At 38.6% G+C, this 15,540-nt stretch overlaps 2 protein-coding genes and 1 long non-coding RNA gene across 9 annotated transcripts in view; 1 reads left to right on the top strand and 2 right to left on the bottom strand.

The window, feature by feature from the left end:
• PLXNC1 (plexin C1) overlaps positions 1–15,540 on the top strand; it is a 183,925-nt gene that overhangs the window by 155,980 nt on the left and 12,405 nt on the right. For 2 of the 3 annotated variants that reach the window (XM_070409571.1, XM_070409570.1), the window contains exons 28-31: positions 1,913–2,060; positions 4,674–4,814; positions 4,908–4,982; positions 6,153–8,571. In XM_070409571.1, coding sequence (XP_070265672.1) covers positions 1,913–2,060; positions 4,674–4,814; positions 4,908–4,982; positions 6,153–6,257 — 469 coding nt within the window. In that variant the 3' untranslated portion in view covers positions 6,258–8,571. Of the gene's footprint in view, positions 1–1,912; positions 2,061–4,673; positions 4,815–4,907; positions 4,983–6,152; positions 8,572–15,540 lie in introns of those variants that run through there. The other variant, XM_070409572.1, reaches the window with a different exon arrangement.
• On the bottom strand, positions 479–6,144 carry LOC139006843 (uncharacterized). Its single transcript, XR_011470801.1, has 3 exons — positions 5,823–6,144; positions 4,499–4,717; positions 479–2,117 (listed from the first exon to the last, which is right to left on the bottom strand). It is a non-coding gene; the product is annotated as an uncharacterized lncRNA (long non-coding RNA).
• Positions 9,935–15,540, bottom strand: part of CEP83 (centrosomal protein 83) — a 135,852-nt gene continuing 130,246 nt past the window's right edge. For all 5 annotated transcript variants that reach the window (XM_070409573.1, XM_070409575.1, XM_070409576.1 and 2 more), the window contains 3 exons: positions 14,506–14,609; positions 12,193–12,382; positions 9,935–10,097 (listed from right to left, as the gene is read on the bottom strand). In XM_070409573.1, the coding sequence (XP_070265674.1) occupies positions 9,993–10,097; positions 12,193–12,382; positions 14,506–14,609 (399 nt within the window). In that variant the 3' untranslated portion in view covers positions 9,935–9,992. The remainder of the gene's footprint in view (positions 10,098–12,192; positions 12,383–14,505; positions 14,610–15,540) is intronic.

Here is a 15,540-nt window from a genome sequence, read left to right as displayed (position 1 = left end):
TGTCTGTCTATACTCCAATTCTATAGAGAAATTTCTGCTTTTATTTAATCAAATGCAGTACTCAGATACCATGAGAATTAGCCAAAGGATTGTGTTTTATTTTGTTTTTTTAACATTTTACCTTAAGCTAAGGCAAGGCATCCAGATTTATTCTACATTTCTCCTCGGTAGAGAAACATAGCTCATCACCTCTATTTGAAATACATGTTTACGATGTGACCCAGCTCCTCCGGGCAAGTTCAAGGCATTAAGGTTCACCAGGCCATTTAAAATGAGTACTAAAAGCTAAGGTTCCGGAATTCAGATCTTCTCCCATTTAATCTGGGTCTATCCCAACCCTACTCTGGTTCCCTCCCTTCCTGTGTTCCAGCCTTATTCCCAGGCCCTGCTACTCCCACAGGAGGCCTGGGTGCTGCTGGCTAGCATTTCCCTGGGGAGATTGTGGCATTGAGCAGGGGTGGTCTTGTTATATCGTAAATCAGCGAGCTAGATACAAGACACCTTAACAAGCCAATTAGTTAGGAGTCTTTATTACATGTGGGCTCAGAGCAGAATATCTCTGTCAAATTCTGAGCAAATAAAGGAAGCATTCTCTTTTTATATCTTTTCAGGTCTTTGTGTATATTACTTTTGCAGATAACTTGTAACCTTGAGTACATATCATATCTATACAGACAACTTGTAACCTTGAGTACATCATATCTAACAAACACCTGGCATGAGAATATTATCAGTATCAGCGTATCAGCCCCTTACATTAGATGGCTAGCTTGCAAGTTCAGACAGTTAAGTTTATCTTTTCTATTCTTTAAGCTAAAAAACAAAGTTATTTTACAGAATAAGAGACCGTCTAAAAATGACAGAGTTGAATAACAGAACAAGGGACTACTTAAAAATAGCAGAGAATTTCAAATAGCAGTTTCAAACAGCAGTTTTACAAAATAGAGATTACCATGCTTCAGTCTCAGGACAGTAAAGCTATTAAAAGGCCCAGTAGCCATATCCCAGAGGTAACTAGCTAGGCCAGAGCTGCGAAGTAGACAATGAAAGGACTTTGAATGTTCCTCAAGTTCATATTATTTGAGTGCCTGCTATGCACCAACAACTGTTAGGTGCTGGAGATATAGAAATGAGGTAAACAGACAGAAGTCCATGTTCTCACAGAGCTTGCATTCTAATAGGTAGAGATAGACAATAAATCAAATAGGTAAGATGCAGTATATTAGAAGGTGATTGGTGCAGCAGACAAAGTGGGAAAGAGGACAGAGAGTAACAGGACGGTGGTGGGGAGAGGGGAGGTCAGGAGCCCCACAGAGATGATGACATGTGAGTCAGGCCTTTGAAGAAGCGAGGGCATAAACCATGAAACTATCTGGGACAAAACAGTTTCAGGAAGACAGACAACAAAAGGCAAAGTCCTCAGGCACAAGCTGGCCTGGTGTGCATGAAGAGCAGTGAGGAGGCCAGTGGGTGAGAATGAGTGAGATGAGCAGGAGGTGAGGGTCCAGGCTTTTATCTGGAGGAGGATGGGGAGGGTCATGAGCTGATTGAGAGAATTAGCCGTCAGGAGCCAGGAGGTGATAACCGGGGTGAGAGATGTGCCTTAGGCCAGGGTGTAACACTGTGGGTGGGGGGAGGTCAGTTCTGGAGATCCGCTGAGATGTTCTCCTTGGCCCTCACCATCTGACATAACCTAGGGCTGTCTGGAGACAATGTGTCTTGTCAATAACACCTCAGACTCCTCCACCAGCCCTCCCTCAGGAGCTCTGTCAGTTTAGCCCTTTCTTGTTCTCAGCGAAGCAGACTTGCATCCTTCAATAACAGGGACAAACCCGCCCCTCTACAAACTGGGGAACAGAGTACCCCAGTCATAGGGATGGCAGTTTTTGAAAAGAAATCTCTCTCGGAACAGCCTTCCTCTTCGCTTTTGGGTCAACATCCTGAAGAACCCCCAGTTCGTTTTTGACATTAAGAAGACGCCGCACATAGATGGCTGTCTGTCAGTGATCGCCCAGGCATTCATGGACGCGTTTTCTCTCACAGAGCAGCAACTCGGGAAGGTGAGGCCCAGCTTCAGTATGCCTTGTATGTACTCCCATGAGTCTGAAGCACTCTTTCTTGAAAATATTCAAATAATAAAGAATTGGTCTAAATTACATCAGCTAAAAAGAAATAGTCAACAGTGTCACTGAAAATTTCTTTAAAAATCTGTCTCATTTATTTCCATTTTAATCTAGTTTTTCTAAGTGAAAATCAAAATAGTTGATTATTATCCCAACCCTACTGCAGAACTCTTTACCACAAAGTATAAAACATTCTGCAGACACTAATAAGCTATAAATCCAAAGTATGAAACTACTGAAATTGGCCCATATGAATTCCATGTGAATATACCTAAAAAGAGTCTACTTGAATATAACAACTTGTGTGTGGGGAAGAAAACCTTACCCAAGATCTCTAACATCATCAGTTTGTCTGTTTATTGTCAAAACATCAATATTGTTTTTACTGTGGTTTTCTTTGCTGAGCAAAAGCCCTAAGAAAGCAAAGAAAGATAAAAATACAGAGCAAACTTTGAAAGCGATGTTTTGGTCCCATTCAAGCACTCAGCATATTAAACTGAGCGGGTCCTGTACCTGATGGATTTGAGAAAATCTTTAGAGCTGAGCAGTGGGTCTCGGGTAGAAGGCCTTTCAGAGTGCCGGGATCGATGCGTCACAGGTGCTTCAGATCCTACTCTACGTCTAAACTCACCATCATCCTATTTTTGTGAAACAGACCTGTGTTTACTTTTGTTTTCCTAACGCTGCCTGGTCTCTCAAGGTAGAATCCTCGGCATTATCTTCGACTCCTCCTTTCTCCCTCAGAAAGTGGTTCCTTCTCCCCACCCTATCCCCAGATGGCTTCTATTCACTCGGTCTCTACAGTATCTATCCCTTTTGTCTCATCCCTCTGCCCCATCCCTTCAACCCCTCTCCACTGGGATAATTGCCTCCTCACTGGTGTCCTTGCCCTGCTGTCCATCTCATCTCCCCAGCTTTTCCATCTCAGGTTATTTTTCCAGAACACAAATCTCATCTTGTCAGTCTCTTATGTAAAGAAATGTGTAGATATCTTCCATTATCTACCACAGCCCCTCCTGATTGGGCCTCAAGTCTCTTTCTGGTCTCATCATTTTCTTGTACATTCCATATACCATCTATTCTACAGTTTTTACTTTTCCCAGGTTTAACATGAACTTGTTTTCACATCCCTTTGCTCATCTCTTTCCTGTCTCATACCTGTCTAAGTAAAATCTTACTTATTCATTCACTCACAAACATTTCTTTCTTTCAACATGATTTCTTAACGTGTACCAGAAACTATAGGAGACTCCGATCAGTCTGAATATACCTACTTTGTAAACTTTGTCCTGATGTAGTTCCCACACTTTCTTCACTTGACCAATAAAGTTCTTTTTAGCATAAAACACACTGAAAGACACTTAAGTGCTTATTTTTTTAAAGTAAAAATTAGCTTGGTTTATCCATTACTTACTATGTTCTTGGTATATTTCAATGAATCCTCATAAGACCCACATAAGGTAGTTGATAGTACCCTCATTTTATAGATGAGGAAATTGATGTTTTGAGAAGTGACAAGTCTTGCCTAACATCACACAAAGTTATTATGATCCCTGATTTGCCCAATTCTGCAGTCTTTTTCTTTACTGTCCACCTGCTACTGGTTACTGGCATAGTAAACACTGTGTCAGTTTGTCTTCCCAACTGGACTGTAAGCTTCTAAAGAGCAGGTTCCAGTCTTCTTCACCTTTGTATACTCAGTGCCTGCCCAGAGTGCCTGCCCAGCTAAATCTTTAGTGAATAATTGCATGATTGTGGATTCTACTTAAACTTGACAAGTGAAACACATCTCTGTGTAGGCATCCTTCAGAGTGATTCAAGCCATTGACACATTTTTAAATGTGCTGCGGCATTGGCCCTGTTAGTAACTCATCTATCTTCCTTGAGTAGAATTTTTTAAAATTTTGTGAAAAATATTGACTTTTAAAATAAAATCGCTTATTTTTTAACATTATCAGTTATAATTACATAAAAACACTCAAATTGCCAAGGAACTTTTGCAAAATCAGATATCAGATCCACCAATACTAATGACCGCTTGCTTCCCTGAGGACACTGATAGACTATTAAAATAAACAGGACAAGCAGAAAAAAAATCCACCACTGCCAGCTACTTACCACTTTCATGGTTATATAAAGGGCTCAATCAGACCTACAATCAGATCTTTTATAAATGCCAAAATTCCCTGGTGGGTGACGAGGAGAGCAAATGTTTTAATTCAGGCTTTTTACAGCCATTAGTAATGAAGTATGATTGAAATAAGTTCCATTGTTACAGTAACTCAAATCATGCAAAAATAATAATTTTAGTTCCTTTATGAGAGGAAGGCAGAATATATTAGCATTTAATCTGCCTGAAAATAATAGTGACTCACCAGAACTATCTGGATAGCAGTCAGTCATTCAGCAACACTGAGGAGGACCTGTGCAGGGACACGTGGCCAGGCAGTAGCAGTGTGGAGGGTCAGCTGCGTTACTGTCATAAATTCCCCACGGTTTTCACTCTTGGGGTGATCATTGTTTTCTTCGTATTTTTTTTTTTTTTTTTAGGAAGCACCAACTAATAAACTTCTCTATGCCAAGGATATCCCAACCTACAAAGAGGAAGTAAAATCTTATTACAAAGCAATCAGGGATTTGCCTCCATTGTCACCTTCAGAAATGGAAGAATTCTTAACTCAGGAATCTAAGGTATTGTTGGAAAGTAGAATTAAAACATTTGGTTACTTTTTTTTTTTTTTTAAGTCATATCAGAATCTCTCAACAAGCCTTTCTTTCTTTAAGAAACATGAAAATGAATTTAATGAAGAAGTGGCCTTGACAGAAATCTACAAATACATCGTAAAATATTTTGATGAGGTAAGATTTTAAATGACATTTTAAAATATTGATCTGAATCAGTCCCCAGGATTTGGTTCTGAAGCTTCGACAGGTCTCAGGACAGCTCTGGCATCCCAAATGGCAAAAACGGGAGGCCAGGGGGCGTGTCTCATGGGGGATCCTGGCTCCTCGCCAGACCCTGCACATGGCTGCTGCCCCGTAGCTTTATGGCCCACCTTCGGACCAGCCTGAACTTCCATGAGTTTATGGGGCCGACAGCCACATTGACTCAAATTAACGTTAACTCTGATGAGTAAGTAGTGGTCCTATTAAATGGGGCCAGCTTATGCTTGATTGTAAACTGCTAAAATGAAAGCTAAGCTTGTCAAATTGCCTAAATTCTGTGTTCAATGGTTAAATGGAAGTATGACAATTTCTAACTTAAGTAGCTATTTCAATAAACCATTATCCTTGATTAATTCTCCTTAATCTGAATTTTTTTTTTTTTTTTTTTGGGAATTCACACAGTCATCAGATGTGTTGTTTCCAAATATATGTTAATTCCCCCTTCCCTGATTCCCCCCACTCAGTCATGCTGGGACAGGCTATCCATGTCAATGGTGAGAATAGCTCACCAAGTCCATTTGCTACTTGAAGATCAAGTGAAGAGCTAAGGTAGGGTAGAGGCAATGAGTTCCTTAAACATGATAAGCATCCCTCTTTCCAGGGGCCAGGGGTTAGAAGGGAAACACTGGGGAGGGGCGGGAGGGGAGAGAATGGGAGAGGGACTAGATTGCCCAGGATGGGAGGGGAGGGAAGGGAAAGAGTCATCTCTAACCAGGATGCCCCTGCCTGCTGCATTTAAGAAGAAATACTTGCCTGCATGTTGGCTGCCCAGAAATGCTTGCTGTGCTTGGAATGGCTGTGACATAATGCATAAAACAGGGCCTTGGAGGTCTGGCCCCATATTTGTAAGCAAACAGTTGGTATTTCTTTCCAGTTTCTATTTTAAGCCCAAGTATTGTTGATCCTGTGATAATGACTTAGCAAAACAACTTGCAAAGTGAGTATGTAAATGATCGAAGAAAATGTCGGCATCTGCTTCATACAGATTTTACCACTCAGCATCAGGAATGCACAAAGAAAAAGAAACCAGAATTGTAATGATAAAACCACAATATCTAAAATAACTGTTCTAATTGTCAACAGATTCTAAATAAACTAGAAAGAGAACGAGGGCTGGAAGAAGCTCAGAAACAACTCTTGCATGTAAAAGTCTTATTTGATGAAAAGAAGAAATGCAAGTGGATGTGAGCACTGGCTTAATCTGGCAAAGTTCTTCAGACGACCTGGGAGCAAAATGGCTGCTTGAGCTACTCTGTGTCGTTAATTTTTTAAGTTTGCACATAGGTTCCACTCTGAGCACTGTCTGTAAGAGACCAAGGCACATGCACAGCTTTTAGAAAGCATACCAACTATTGTGCCTGTGTGTGTACAGGGAACCCTTCTGTAAATAGAGCTGAAGTGGTTGTTGCAAACAGCCTCCTTGTTTACAGAGAATACGGGCCAGTAAGCAAGTGTCAGTATTGTAACTACAGTCTCCACTTAAGCACAATGATACAAGTGGTTCTGTTTGAAAGCTAGTTATGTACCACTTGTGACTACACTGCAGCTCTGCAGAAAAGGGACGCTGCCAGTGATCAAAACAGAATGTGAAAGGAGTACATTGGAAACAAGGTGGAGGTGTTAGGGCAACCTGGAAGGTTCGCAGCATTGAAACTTTCCCCAGTAGTTCTTGGAAAAGCTGGCTGCAGAATTTGGTAGTGTGTACACTTAGCATTTGTGAGTGTGTGTGCGTGTGTGTTTTTAAACCAAAAACTAACAGTGTTGCAACATTGTTGAAAGGGCTGTGTTTTTCAGTGGTCACTCCATCCACCTCGCCTCCATTTCACTAAGGGACTCTAAAGCAAGGAGCAACAGGCTTCATGGAAATGCAACAGCATTTTACCCAGACACTTTGTCTCATTTTATTTTTTGCAAACTAAATGTATTTGATGGTGGACATGTTGGATGTTTAAGAAAAATCATTAGTTAACTTCGATCAGATCTGTGGAAGAGTAACTCACTCCCCTAATCCTACAGTTCTATCCTAGTGTCTCCTTGCTTTAGAGTTCTAGTGAACCCTGTGGTTATAAATACTTGTGTGTGATTCAAAAAAAAAAAGAGAAGACACATTTTACATTTCATGAAATTGCTGTTCACACTGGAGTATTATATATGAATATATATATATTTGAGGCCCAAGGCCTGAAAAATATTAGTATAAAACTTGGTATCTTAGTCTATGTACTTTTTGAAAGTATTCCTCACAAGAGAAAGAATTAAAAATATTCATTTTATCCATGCCTTTCTTTTTAAAGAATTCCTATCCAGTTTACACTGTAGTCTTTTTATTGATGATTTCTATTCCTGAATTTTTGCTGCTTATGACCAATTTTAATACCACTGTGTTTTCCTCCTAGTCAGTCAGAAGGAAAGTGTAATTGGCAACTCTCAGACTTTCCTTGGGGCACCTTCTACCCTTGGTGCTCCACTTCCCAGACTGAGGAAAGGCATTTCTTCACTTAGCAAATACAACATTGATCACACATTCCTTAAAATCACTTGCCAACACTGTATGGGATATCAGGATTAACTGTGAATTTGTCTTAGATAAATGCAATTTACCTTGCTCCTCAATATCTGGTAAAGAGTCAGAGGTGACAACTCAACAAACTGGTCAGAGAAAATAAGCAGTTATTGCCCTGACAGGTACCTTCCCAATCCGTCGCTTTTCACCATTGTCTGTTCAATGGACACACCTCAAAAAACTACCAAATAGGTTACTTACAAGTATTAAGGTGAGAGGTCTGGCCCCTATCTAAGGCTGCTACAGTCTTGATGTGAAAGCGTCTGTAAGAGAACAGTAGCAGGAGAGTTGAGAGCCAACGGTAGGAGAGTTGCCCAAAAGACTTCCCCTTCTTTAGGGTACAGAAATGCTAAGGAAACTCAAAGGAACAGCTACAGCTTTCTCTGACTACTTAGTGAAAGCTCCATGAGGATGTCCCTGTCCAGCTCTGTGGTGCGAGTCCTGTGTGGAGACTCACCTCCGCTTCCAGGAACTGCTGCTGGGAACTTTGGGCAAGTCACTTACCTCTTTGTGCCTCAATTTCTGTATAATATTTCTATCCTACCTCACTGAGGTGGCGTGAAGATTCACTAATATATGTAGCGTGTTTGTCAATCCTCCAGTGAAAAGCACTATCTAGATCACATTTTTGGGTCCCATTAGCCAAATGCAGTAAATGGCCAAATTAGACATGTGCTGGAGACAATCAGTAACTGGATCTACATTAAACAGCAACAGAGAAACAAACTGCAAACAATTTATAATTTTAAGTTTCTTTGACTATTTTTTTTGGTGCAAAACCATTTATAAACTTTTTTTTCCTAACACTAGTGTCTACAGCAGCACTTAAAAATTGTTACCTTTTCCGTAATAGGGATTTAGAGTCTATTTCTTATTGTATACCTGATTGAAGCTGTTCTTGGAGATGAATGTTTTAAATGTCTATATCCAAAAATAAACATTTTGATGTAAATATGGATTGTTCTTGTCTTTTTTCCTTCAAGTTTTCTAGTTATAATAGATTTTTAAAATTATTATACAAAGTGGATCCAGGGAAATCATTTACTTTTCAGGAACAAGATGTCACCATATACTCTATGTGAATAAGTAGCTGTATTATGTAGTAAGTAAATCTCATATCTTCTAAATGATGCTAAGGGCTGCTCAATTACATTGCTGGCCTCCACTATCAACTTAAAACTCTTGATCATGAAGCCTTCTGGGTAATGGACATTTCACTTGGTTTGGCAGACTTGAGTTTTACCTTGTTGATGTAAAGTTATTCCAGCAGAATTCCTTTAAAGGATGATGTTACAAAAAGCAAATGATGGCATACTTAGGGATGCACAGAAATAAAACATTTATAGTAATTTGGTTAGATCCAACACAGTGGGAGGTGAAGTTAAATACCAATGATACCTCTAAAGCTGTGGTTCTCAACTTTCCTAATGCCGCGACCCTTTAATACAGTTCCTCATGTTGTGGTGACCCCCAACCATAAAATTATTTTCGTTGCTACTTCATAACTGTAATTTTGCTACTGTTATGAATCGTAATGTAAACATCTGATATGCTATATGTGTTTTCCGATGGTCGCGACTCACAGGTTGAGAACCGCTGCCTAAAGGGACTCCACTGGGGTCAAGTTTTACAATGAATGGCCCTTGTTTTATAAAGCCACAGTATTTAATTATTTGAACCTTATTATTTTCTATTAATTCTATCTCAGAAGTCAAAATCAATATGATCTATATTGCTAAATACACACTGTATGGTTGAAAAAAATCCAACAAAAGACAGTACAGCTAGATAGAAAAAAATATTTATTAAGCTCTTTAAAAAATTATGTGCACACAGATTTTTAAAAAGGTAGTGTTTTATATTTAGATATCTTTAAGTTGTATTATTTACGCTGACTTTAAAACTGTCATCTTTTTTCAAGAACTAGAGGTTTATAACTCATATATAGTAAACCAGAAAATGTTTACTGACCCTGTTATTGCCAAACATCTCAAAGATGAAGAAGAAGAAATTCAACATGGGCATATTTTAGGCAACATGCCCCCAAAATTCAACTAAGTAAAATTAATAAAATATTTTAAAAATTTGATTCTTCAATTAAATTAGCTCCATTTATTTATACCATTCTCAAAAGATTTTCAATAAATACTCTAAGTATCTCTAAAGCTGTTTTAATGTTTCACTTGTCTTTAGTATAACCCTAAAATCCCGACTTACATGCACGACAGCATGTAGCTGGTACCTTTTCTTGAGGCAAATTCAAGGGTTTTGGCAAACAGTAATAAAGTATCTAAATGCCACATATGTTAAAACTTCAAGCTTTATTGGGTCACTGATTTCATCCCTTTCCTCCAAAAACATCATTCCCCAGGTGATCCAAGTTCCTCTAGTTGTTTTCTTTGTGTTGTTTCTAGTTCTTCTAGTCTTTTACGAAGTAGAGAGAGTTCCCTTTGATGTTGTTCCTCCTTAAAAGCACAGAAAAAAGAAAAAATACAGAAAAGGCTCAGAAAAAGAGACTTAGAAAAATTGGTGGAAAACTAACTTGGGCAGCAGCCTCAGTCCTCTTTTGTTCAGGCCTGCACATATGACAGAGCAAGGATGGCCATTTTAGCCATCTAAGAACACAGCAGCATGGGCCAGACTATTGACTAGTCTGACAAGGCATCTCTCCTGCCTCAAGCTCTGGCTATAAAGCAAAACCACAAATCTGTCCTCCTCTAGGTATAAAATTCGCCAGGGAGTTAATTAGAAAATACTCATGCAGGGTCTAGATGTACTTATAGGACAACATTCTAATAAGACTGGAGTTTAATAGCAATCTATACTAATATGCAAATTGGCCGGGATGCCGTCATGTAACAACCAATCAGGACGGGGGCAGGGCCGAGGTGGAGAGCTCTCAGCATACCTGCACCAGGGGTCCAAAAGGTGCAGAGAGGAAGGGAGAGCAGATAGGCAGTTAGGGGGATCAGGCCAGGAGGGGAGAGCAGATAGGCAGTTAGGGCAGTCAGGCCAGGAGGGGAGAGCAGATAGGCAGTTAGGGCAGTCAGGCCAGGAGGGGAGAGCAGATAGGCAGTTAGGGCAGTCAGGCCAGGAGGGGAGAGCAGATAGGCAGTTAGGGGGATCAGGCCCGGAGGAGAGCACAGTTAGACAGTTAGGGGGATCAGGCCAGGAGGGGAACACAGTTAGGCAGTTAGGGGGATCAGGCCAGGAGCTGCATGAATTTCATGTACCAGGTCTCTAGTCCTATATAATAAAAGGCTAATATGCAAATTGTCCCCTTGACCAGGAGTTTCACTGGGAGTTCAACCAGGGGGTGGGCTGGCCTGCCAACCTCCTGCGTCCCCTCCCCCCTGCCAGCCCGGCCTGATGGGGCCTGATCAGGGCGGGCCAGCCAGACCCCACCCATGCATGAATTCATGCACTGGGCCTCTAGTTTATTATAAACAAAGCTCTTGGTCTGAGATTCAATTCTATAACTAAAACTTTATAGCATTATAAAATGTAATTAATTATTAATTCATCTTCTGAAAATCATCCAAATAATTTGATAACTTCAGTATCTCGAGGACCTAGTATAGTGTGAATTAGCCCAGGTTTTGCAATAGTGACATAACTCTGTCAGTTATTAGCTATGACCTTAGGAAAGTCATTTCACCTTTCTGACTCAGTTTTCTCATCTGTAAATTGGAAATAATAATACCTTTCCTCAAAGCGTTTTTCATTAGGATTACATAAAATATTGTATGGAAAATGCATAGTGCAGTGCATTAGTAAATGCTCAGTAGTAGTTAGTGTTATTACTCAAACATTCATCAATCAACTTCCTTTTTTTTTATCCTCACCCAAGGATATATTTATTGATTTTCAAGAGAGAGGAAGAGAGGGAGGGAGGGGGAAAAGTGAGAGTAGAGACAGAGACATAGCAAAACATCGATGTGAGAGAGAAACATTGATCAGCTGCCTCCTTCACGCACCTGACCAGGATCGAACCTGCAACCTAGGTATGTGCCCTGACTGGAATTGAATCCACAACTTTTTGGTGTACGGAACAATGCTCCAACCAACTGAGCCACCCTGCCAGGGCAGGTCCTTCTTTTAAATTGCTTAATAGGCCCTACTAGGTTTGGCTCAGTAGATAGAGCGTTGGCATGTGGACTGAAGGGCTCTGGGTTCGATTCTGGTCAAGGGCACGTACTTCGGTTGCAGGCTCCTCCCTGGCCCTGTCCTGGTCAGGGTGCTGCAGGAGGCAAACAATCAATGTGTTTTTCTCACATCAATATTTCTCTATCTTTCCCTCTCTCTTCCACTCTCTCTATAAATCAATGGAAAAATATCCTTGGGTGAGAATTTTTAAAAAATAAAATATAAATAAATAAATTTCTTAATAGGAGATTTTACTCTTAGTACTATCACTAGAGGATAAAATAGATTAATATCAACTCTGCTTCTCAGGATATTTCTGTTAAAGAAAGATTTGAGTTTTTAACTCTGTATATAAACTGGTAAAAATGTATAGAAACATTTGCCTAAACTTTTCCCTAAAATAAATGCTCATACCTGCATATGAGGAGGAAAAGCTAGCTCCATGCCTGGAATTATGTTTGATGACTGCAAGCTAACAGGATTGATGGATGCTGTTGGAGGTATGTTAGGAACCAAAATTAAACTTCGAAATTCATTATGTCTTCTCTGTATATCCTTTAGTCTTTTTTGAAGCCTTGTATATTCTTCAAATGGAACATTTTGCCTTGAAGAGAAAAAAAAGTGTCCGTTCTTTAATACATAAGTTTAAATAGGAAGAGAAGGATTTCTAAATTATAAGGTTTATCTGTATTTAATATATAGGCTGTCCCCAAAAAATGTATACACACTTTAACGCTGATAACTCATTTAATTTTTACTCCAAGGTTTAACTGATTTGTAATAATGGGTGAAGCTAGACTAAGCTTTGAACAAAGAAAATTTATCCTAAAGTGCCACTAGACTTTTTTTTTAATGGGGATACATAAAAGATAAAGTTTACGGTACAAAACTGGAAACAGTCAATAAAATTGAGGGTGCACAAATACCAAATGAAATGATCTTGGTGTTTGCAATTCCATTGTTTCATGTTATCAGCAGTGCCTGGACCAGAACAGTCATCAGTTTGAAAACACGCATTGTCAAAAAAAAAATTTTCATTTCTGTAGATTCTTTTAAATTTTGAAAATGAACTATATGTTAAACACTCACTTCATAATCATTCAAAGTGTGTATACATATTTTTGGGACACCCAGTATATAAAATTCTATCAAGAAAGATAAACAGATATGAAAGGACGTATTATTGTTACAATAGCATTGCAGGCTATCAGTTCATTTTAAAGTTTTATTTGCCAATTAGTAAAAAACTCTTGATACTTTTATTTTCATTTCTACTCCACTCCCCAAGCCCATGACTCCTGAAACTAAAAGGAAACAACTTAAGCCCAAAGGATGCCTTATTTTACAGAAGGAATCAAACAGAATACAAAAAACACTAGCTTGAATCTTCTGAAATTGCCATTTTTGAGGTGAACTATGGTCAAATATAGGGAATTTCATATTGTTCAACTTAATTTTTAAAAATATAGCTAGTGACACAAGTGAAGTCCAAACTTTAGGGGAAAATGACATGAATAAAAAATAGCTTTTCAGCCAAAACCGGTTTGGCTCAGTGGATAGAGCATCGGCCTGCGGACTCAAGGGTCCCAGGTTCGATTCCGGTCAAGGGCATGTACCTGGGTTGCGGGCACATCCCCGGTGGGAGATGTGCAGGAGGCAGCTGATCGATGTTTCTCTCTCATCGATGTTTCTAACTCTCTATCTCTCCCTTCCTCTCTGTAAAAAATCAATAAAATATATTTTAAAAAAAATAGCTTTTCAGGCCTTTGCAAATCTTTTTGGACATGAGTTTTCTGACCATCAGTCACATCAGTAGTCAAGTAAAGTTTCAAAATCACTCAAAGTTCTAGATAACCTGTGCCACAGCTGCCTAATCCGGAATTGATCAAATTTCCAAGTTAATGGTTATGAGAGGTAGTAAGTTGAATTTTGTTTTAGAATGAATTTGGTGGCATCTTACTTTGGAACAGAGTATTATAAAATTGGCATTCAATCCAGTCTAGAAACCTCTTGGTTTTTATAAAAAAAAACCAACTGTTCACATTTTGGTAATTATACCCAAGAAGACCAGGGCACATTATTAAACATCACTGCTTGATATCATAGGCAATTTCCATTACAGAAAAGTCTGATACTGTCTGAAAGCTGAAGGCTACCATTAATTAGCTGAATTTGCAGGGTTTTTTTAATTAACTTGAATCAAATGAGTCATACAATGCCTCTACCACTTCATATGGTAAATCTTCTCTGCTCAAAAATGTTATTGTGAAAATTACTAGCTGTGCTTCGGTGTAAATGAAAAACCACAAGTCATAGCCCAGTAATAGTTTACCACACCAATCAAGATCTTATCTTTGATCCAAATTGTGGCCACAATTTTATACTATGCAATCACTACCACTGTCTTGTCACAACAGCAAGAACTCACACTGCCCCTGGCTGCCAAAGCCAGTGACCAGCCTTTCCTTCCAGGCCCAACCATAACACACACACTGGCATGTGTTAGATACCTTTTGGTTTGAAGGAACATTTAGTGCAGGGTGGGGGGTGGGGGGAGGGGGGGGAGAGAAAAAAGGAATAATAAATTAGGAGTATAATGAATAGTTTTAGAATTCTTTTAAATGTATATTTTAAAAGAAAACAAAGTGCATTATGCCCAGAAACCAAGTTCTATAATATCAAAATGACCACATAGGGTATATATATACATACATATAAACACATTACCTATTTAACACCTGATTTTCTGTTTCCAATTCTTCTCTCTTTGCCTCCAAGACTTCCACTTTCTCGTGTAGTCTCTTCAATTTGTTTTCATGAAGAGATTTTCTCTATAAAGAAATAAGATGAGCAAGTGTGTAAATACATGGTTTCTTTCCTATTTGAACAAAACTATATAATAGTGAATATTTTACTCACCAAAACAATTTTATTTAGAGATGAGTATTTTTAGTCACTACTAGGAACCAAGATTAGCAGACTTGAGTCTTACTGAAAATTGCAAAGATAATAAACCACAGATATATCTCATATTCTCAGTGTGACAAATAGAACTATTATGAATGCCAAACAAGAAAACTGGTATCAATAACTAAATTGCTGCAAATAAAAAAAATCTAAAAACCAAGAAGTCAAACTTTACTAACAAGTTTGCCTGGTGCCTGATAAGGAATAATGAGCTCTTGGTTTTTACAGAAGATATCATGTATTTAAAAAAAAAAAAAAGTTAACCAAAATTTAAAGTTAAAAAATGTTTGCAATTCATAAATTGCTACCAAAACGGTAAATTAAAGGATCAGAAAGCTAACATAGATTATGAGCGCATTTCAGTATAAAAGCATATCTTTCTAAATACTAAATAAAATAAAAAACTTTACAAAGTTAAATTTTTCTAATAATATGCAAAAATCCATATATAATGCAAAAGTAGTATATGAAAACAAGTACAATTATTTTCAGTTTTATAAAACAGGTTTTTTTGTTTTTTCAGGAAAACATTTATAAATGTTCCATACTCTTTAGTAGTTACAGAACATTAGGTATTTGTTTTCTTACCTTTCCCCCCCAGTATAACAGACTTCCAGAAAAATGCATAGAACATAAATTGTTAGGCAAAATGTCAAACCGCAAAGCAAATGTTGGTGTTATTACCTCACAAATCAACAACACTGCTAAACCAGAAGTGTCCCCCCTTCCTCCTGTCAATCTCTATCCACTCTGTCCTCTGAAAAGGTAACCTAATTCACTTCCAAAGCTGTAGTT

The sequence above is a fragment of the Myotis yumanensis genome, unplaced genomic scaffold (assembly GCF_028538775.1).
Source record: "Myotis yumanensis isolate MYYU_CA2020_CCGP unplaced genomic scaffold, mMyoYum1.0.hap1 SCAF_3, whole genome shotgun sequence".
NCBI lineage: Eukaryota > Metazoa > Chordata > Mammalia > Chiroptera > Vespertilionidae > Myotis > Myotis yumanensis.
The sequence above is the reverse complement of the archived record's forward strand: the minus strand, read 5'-3'. Positions and strand labels throughout refer to the sequence as shown.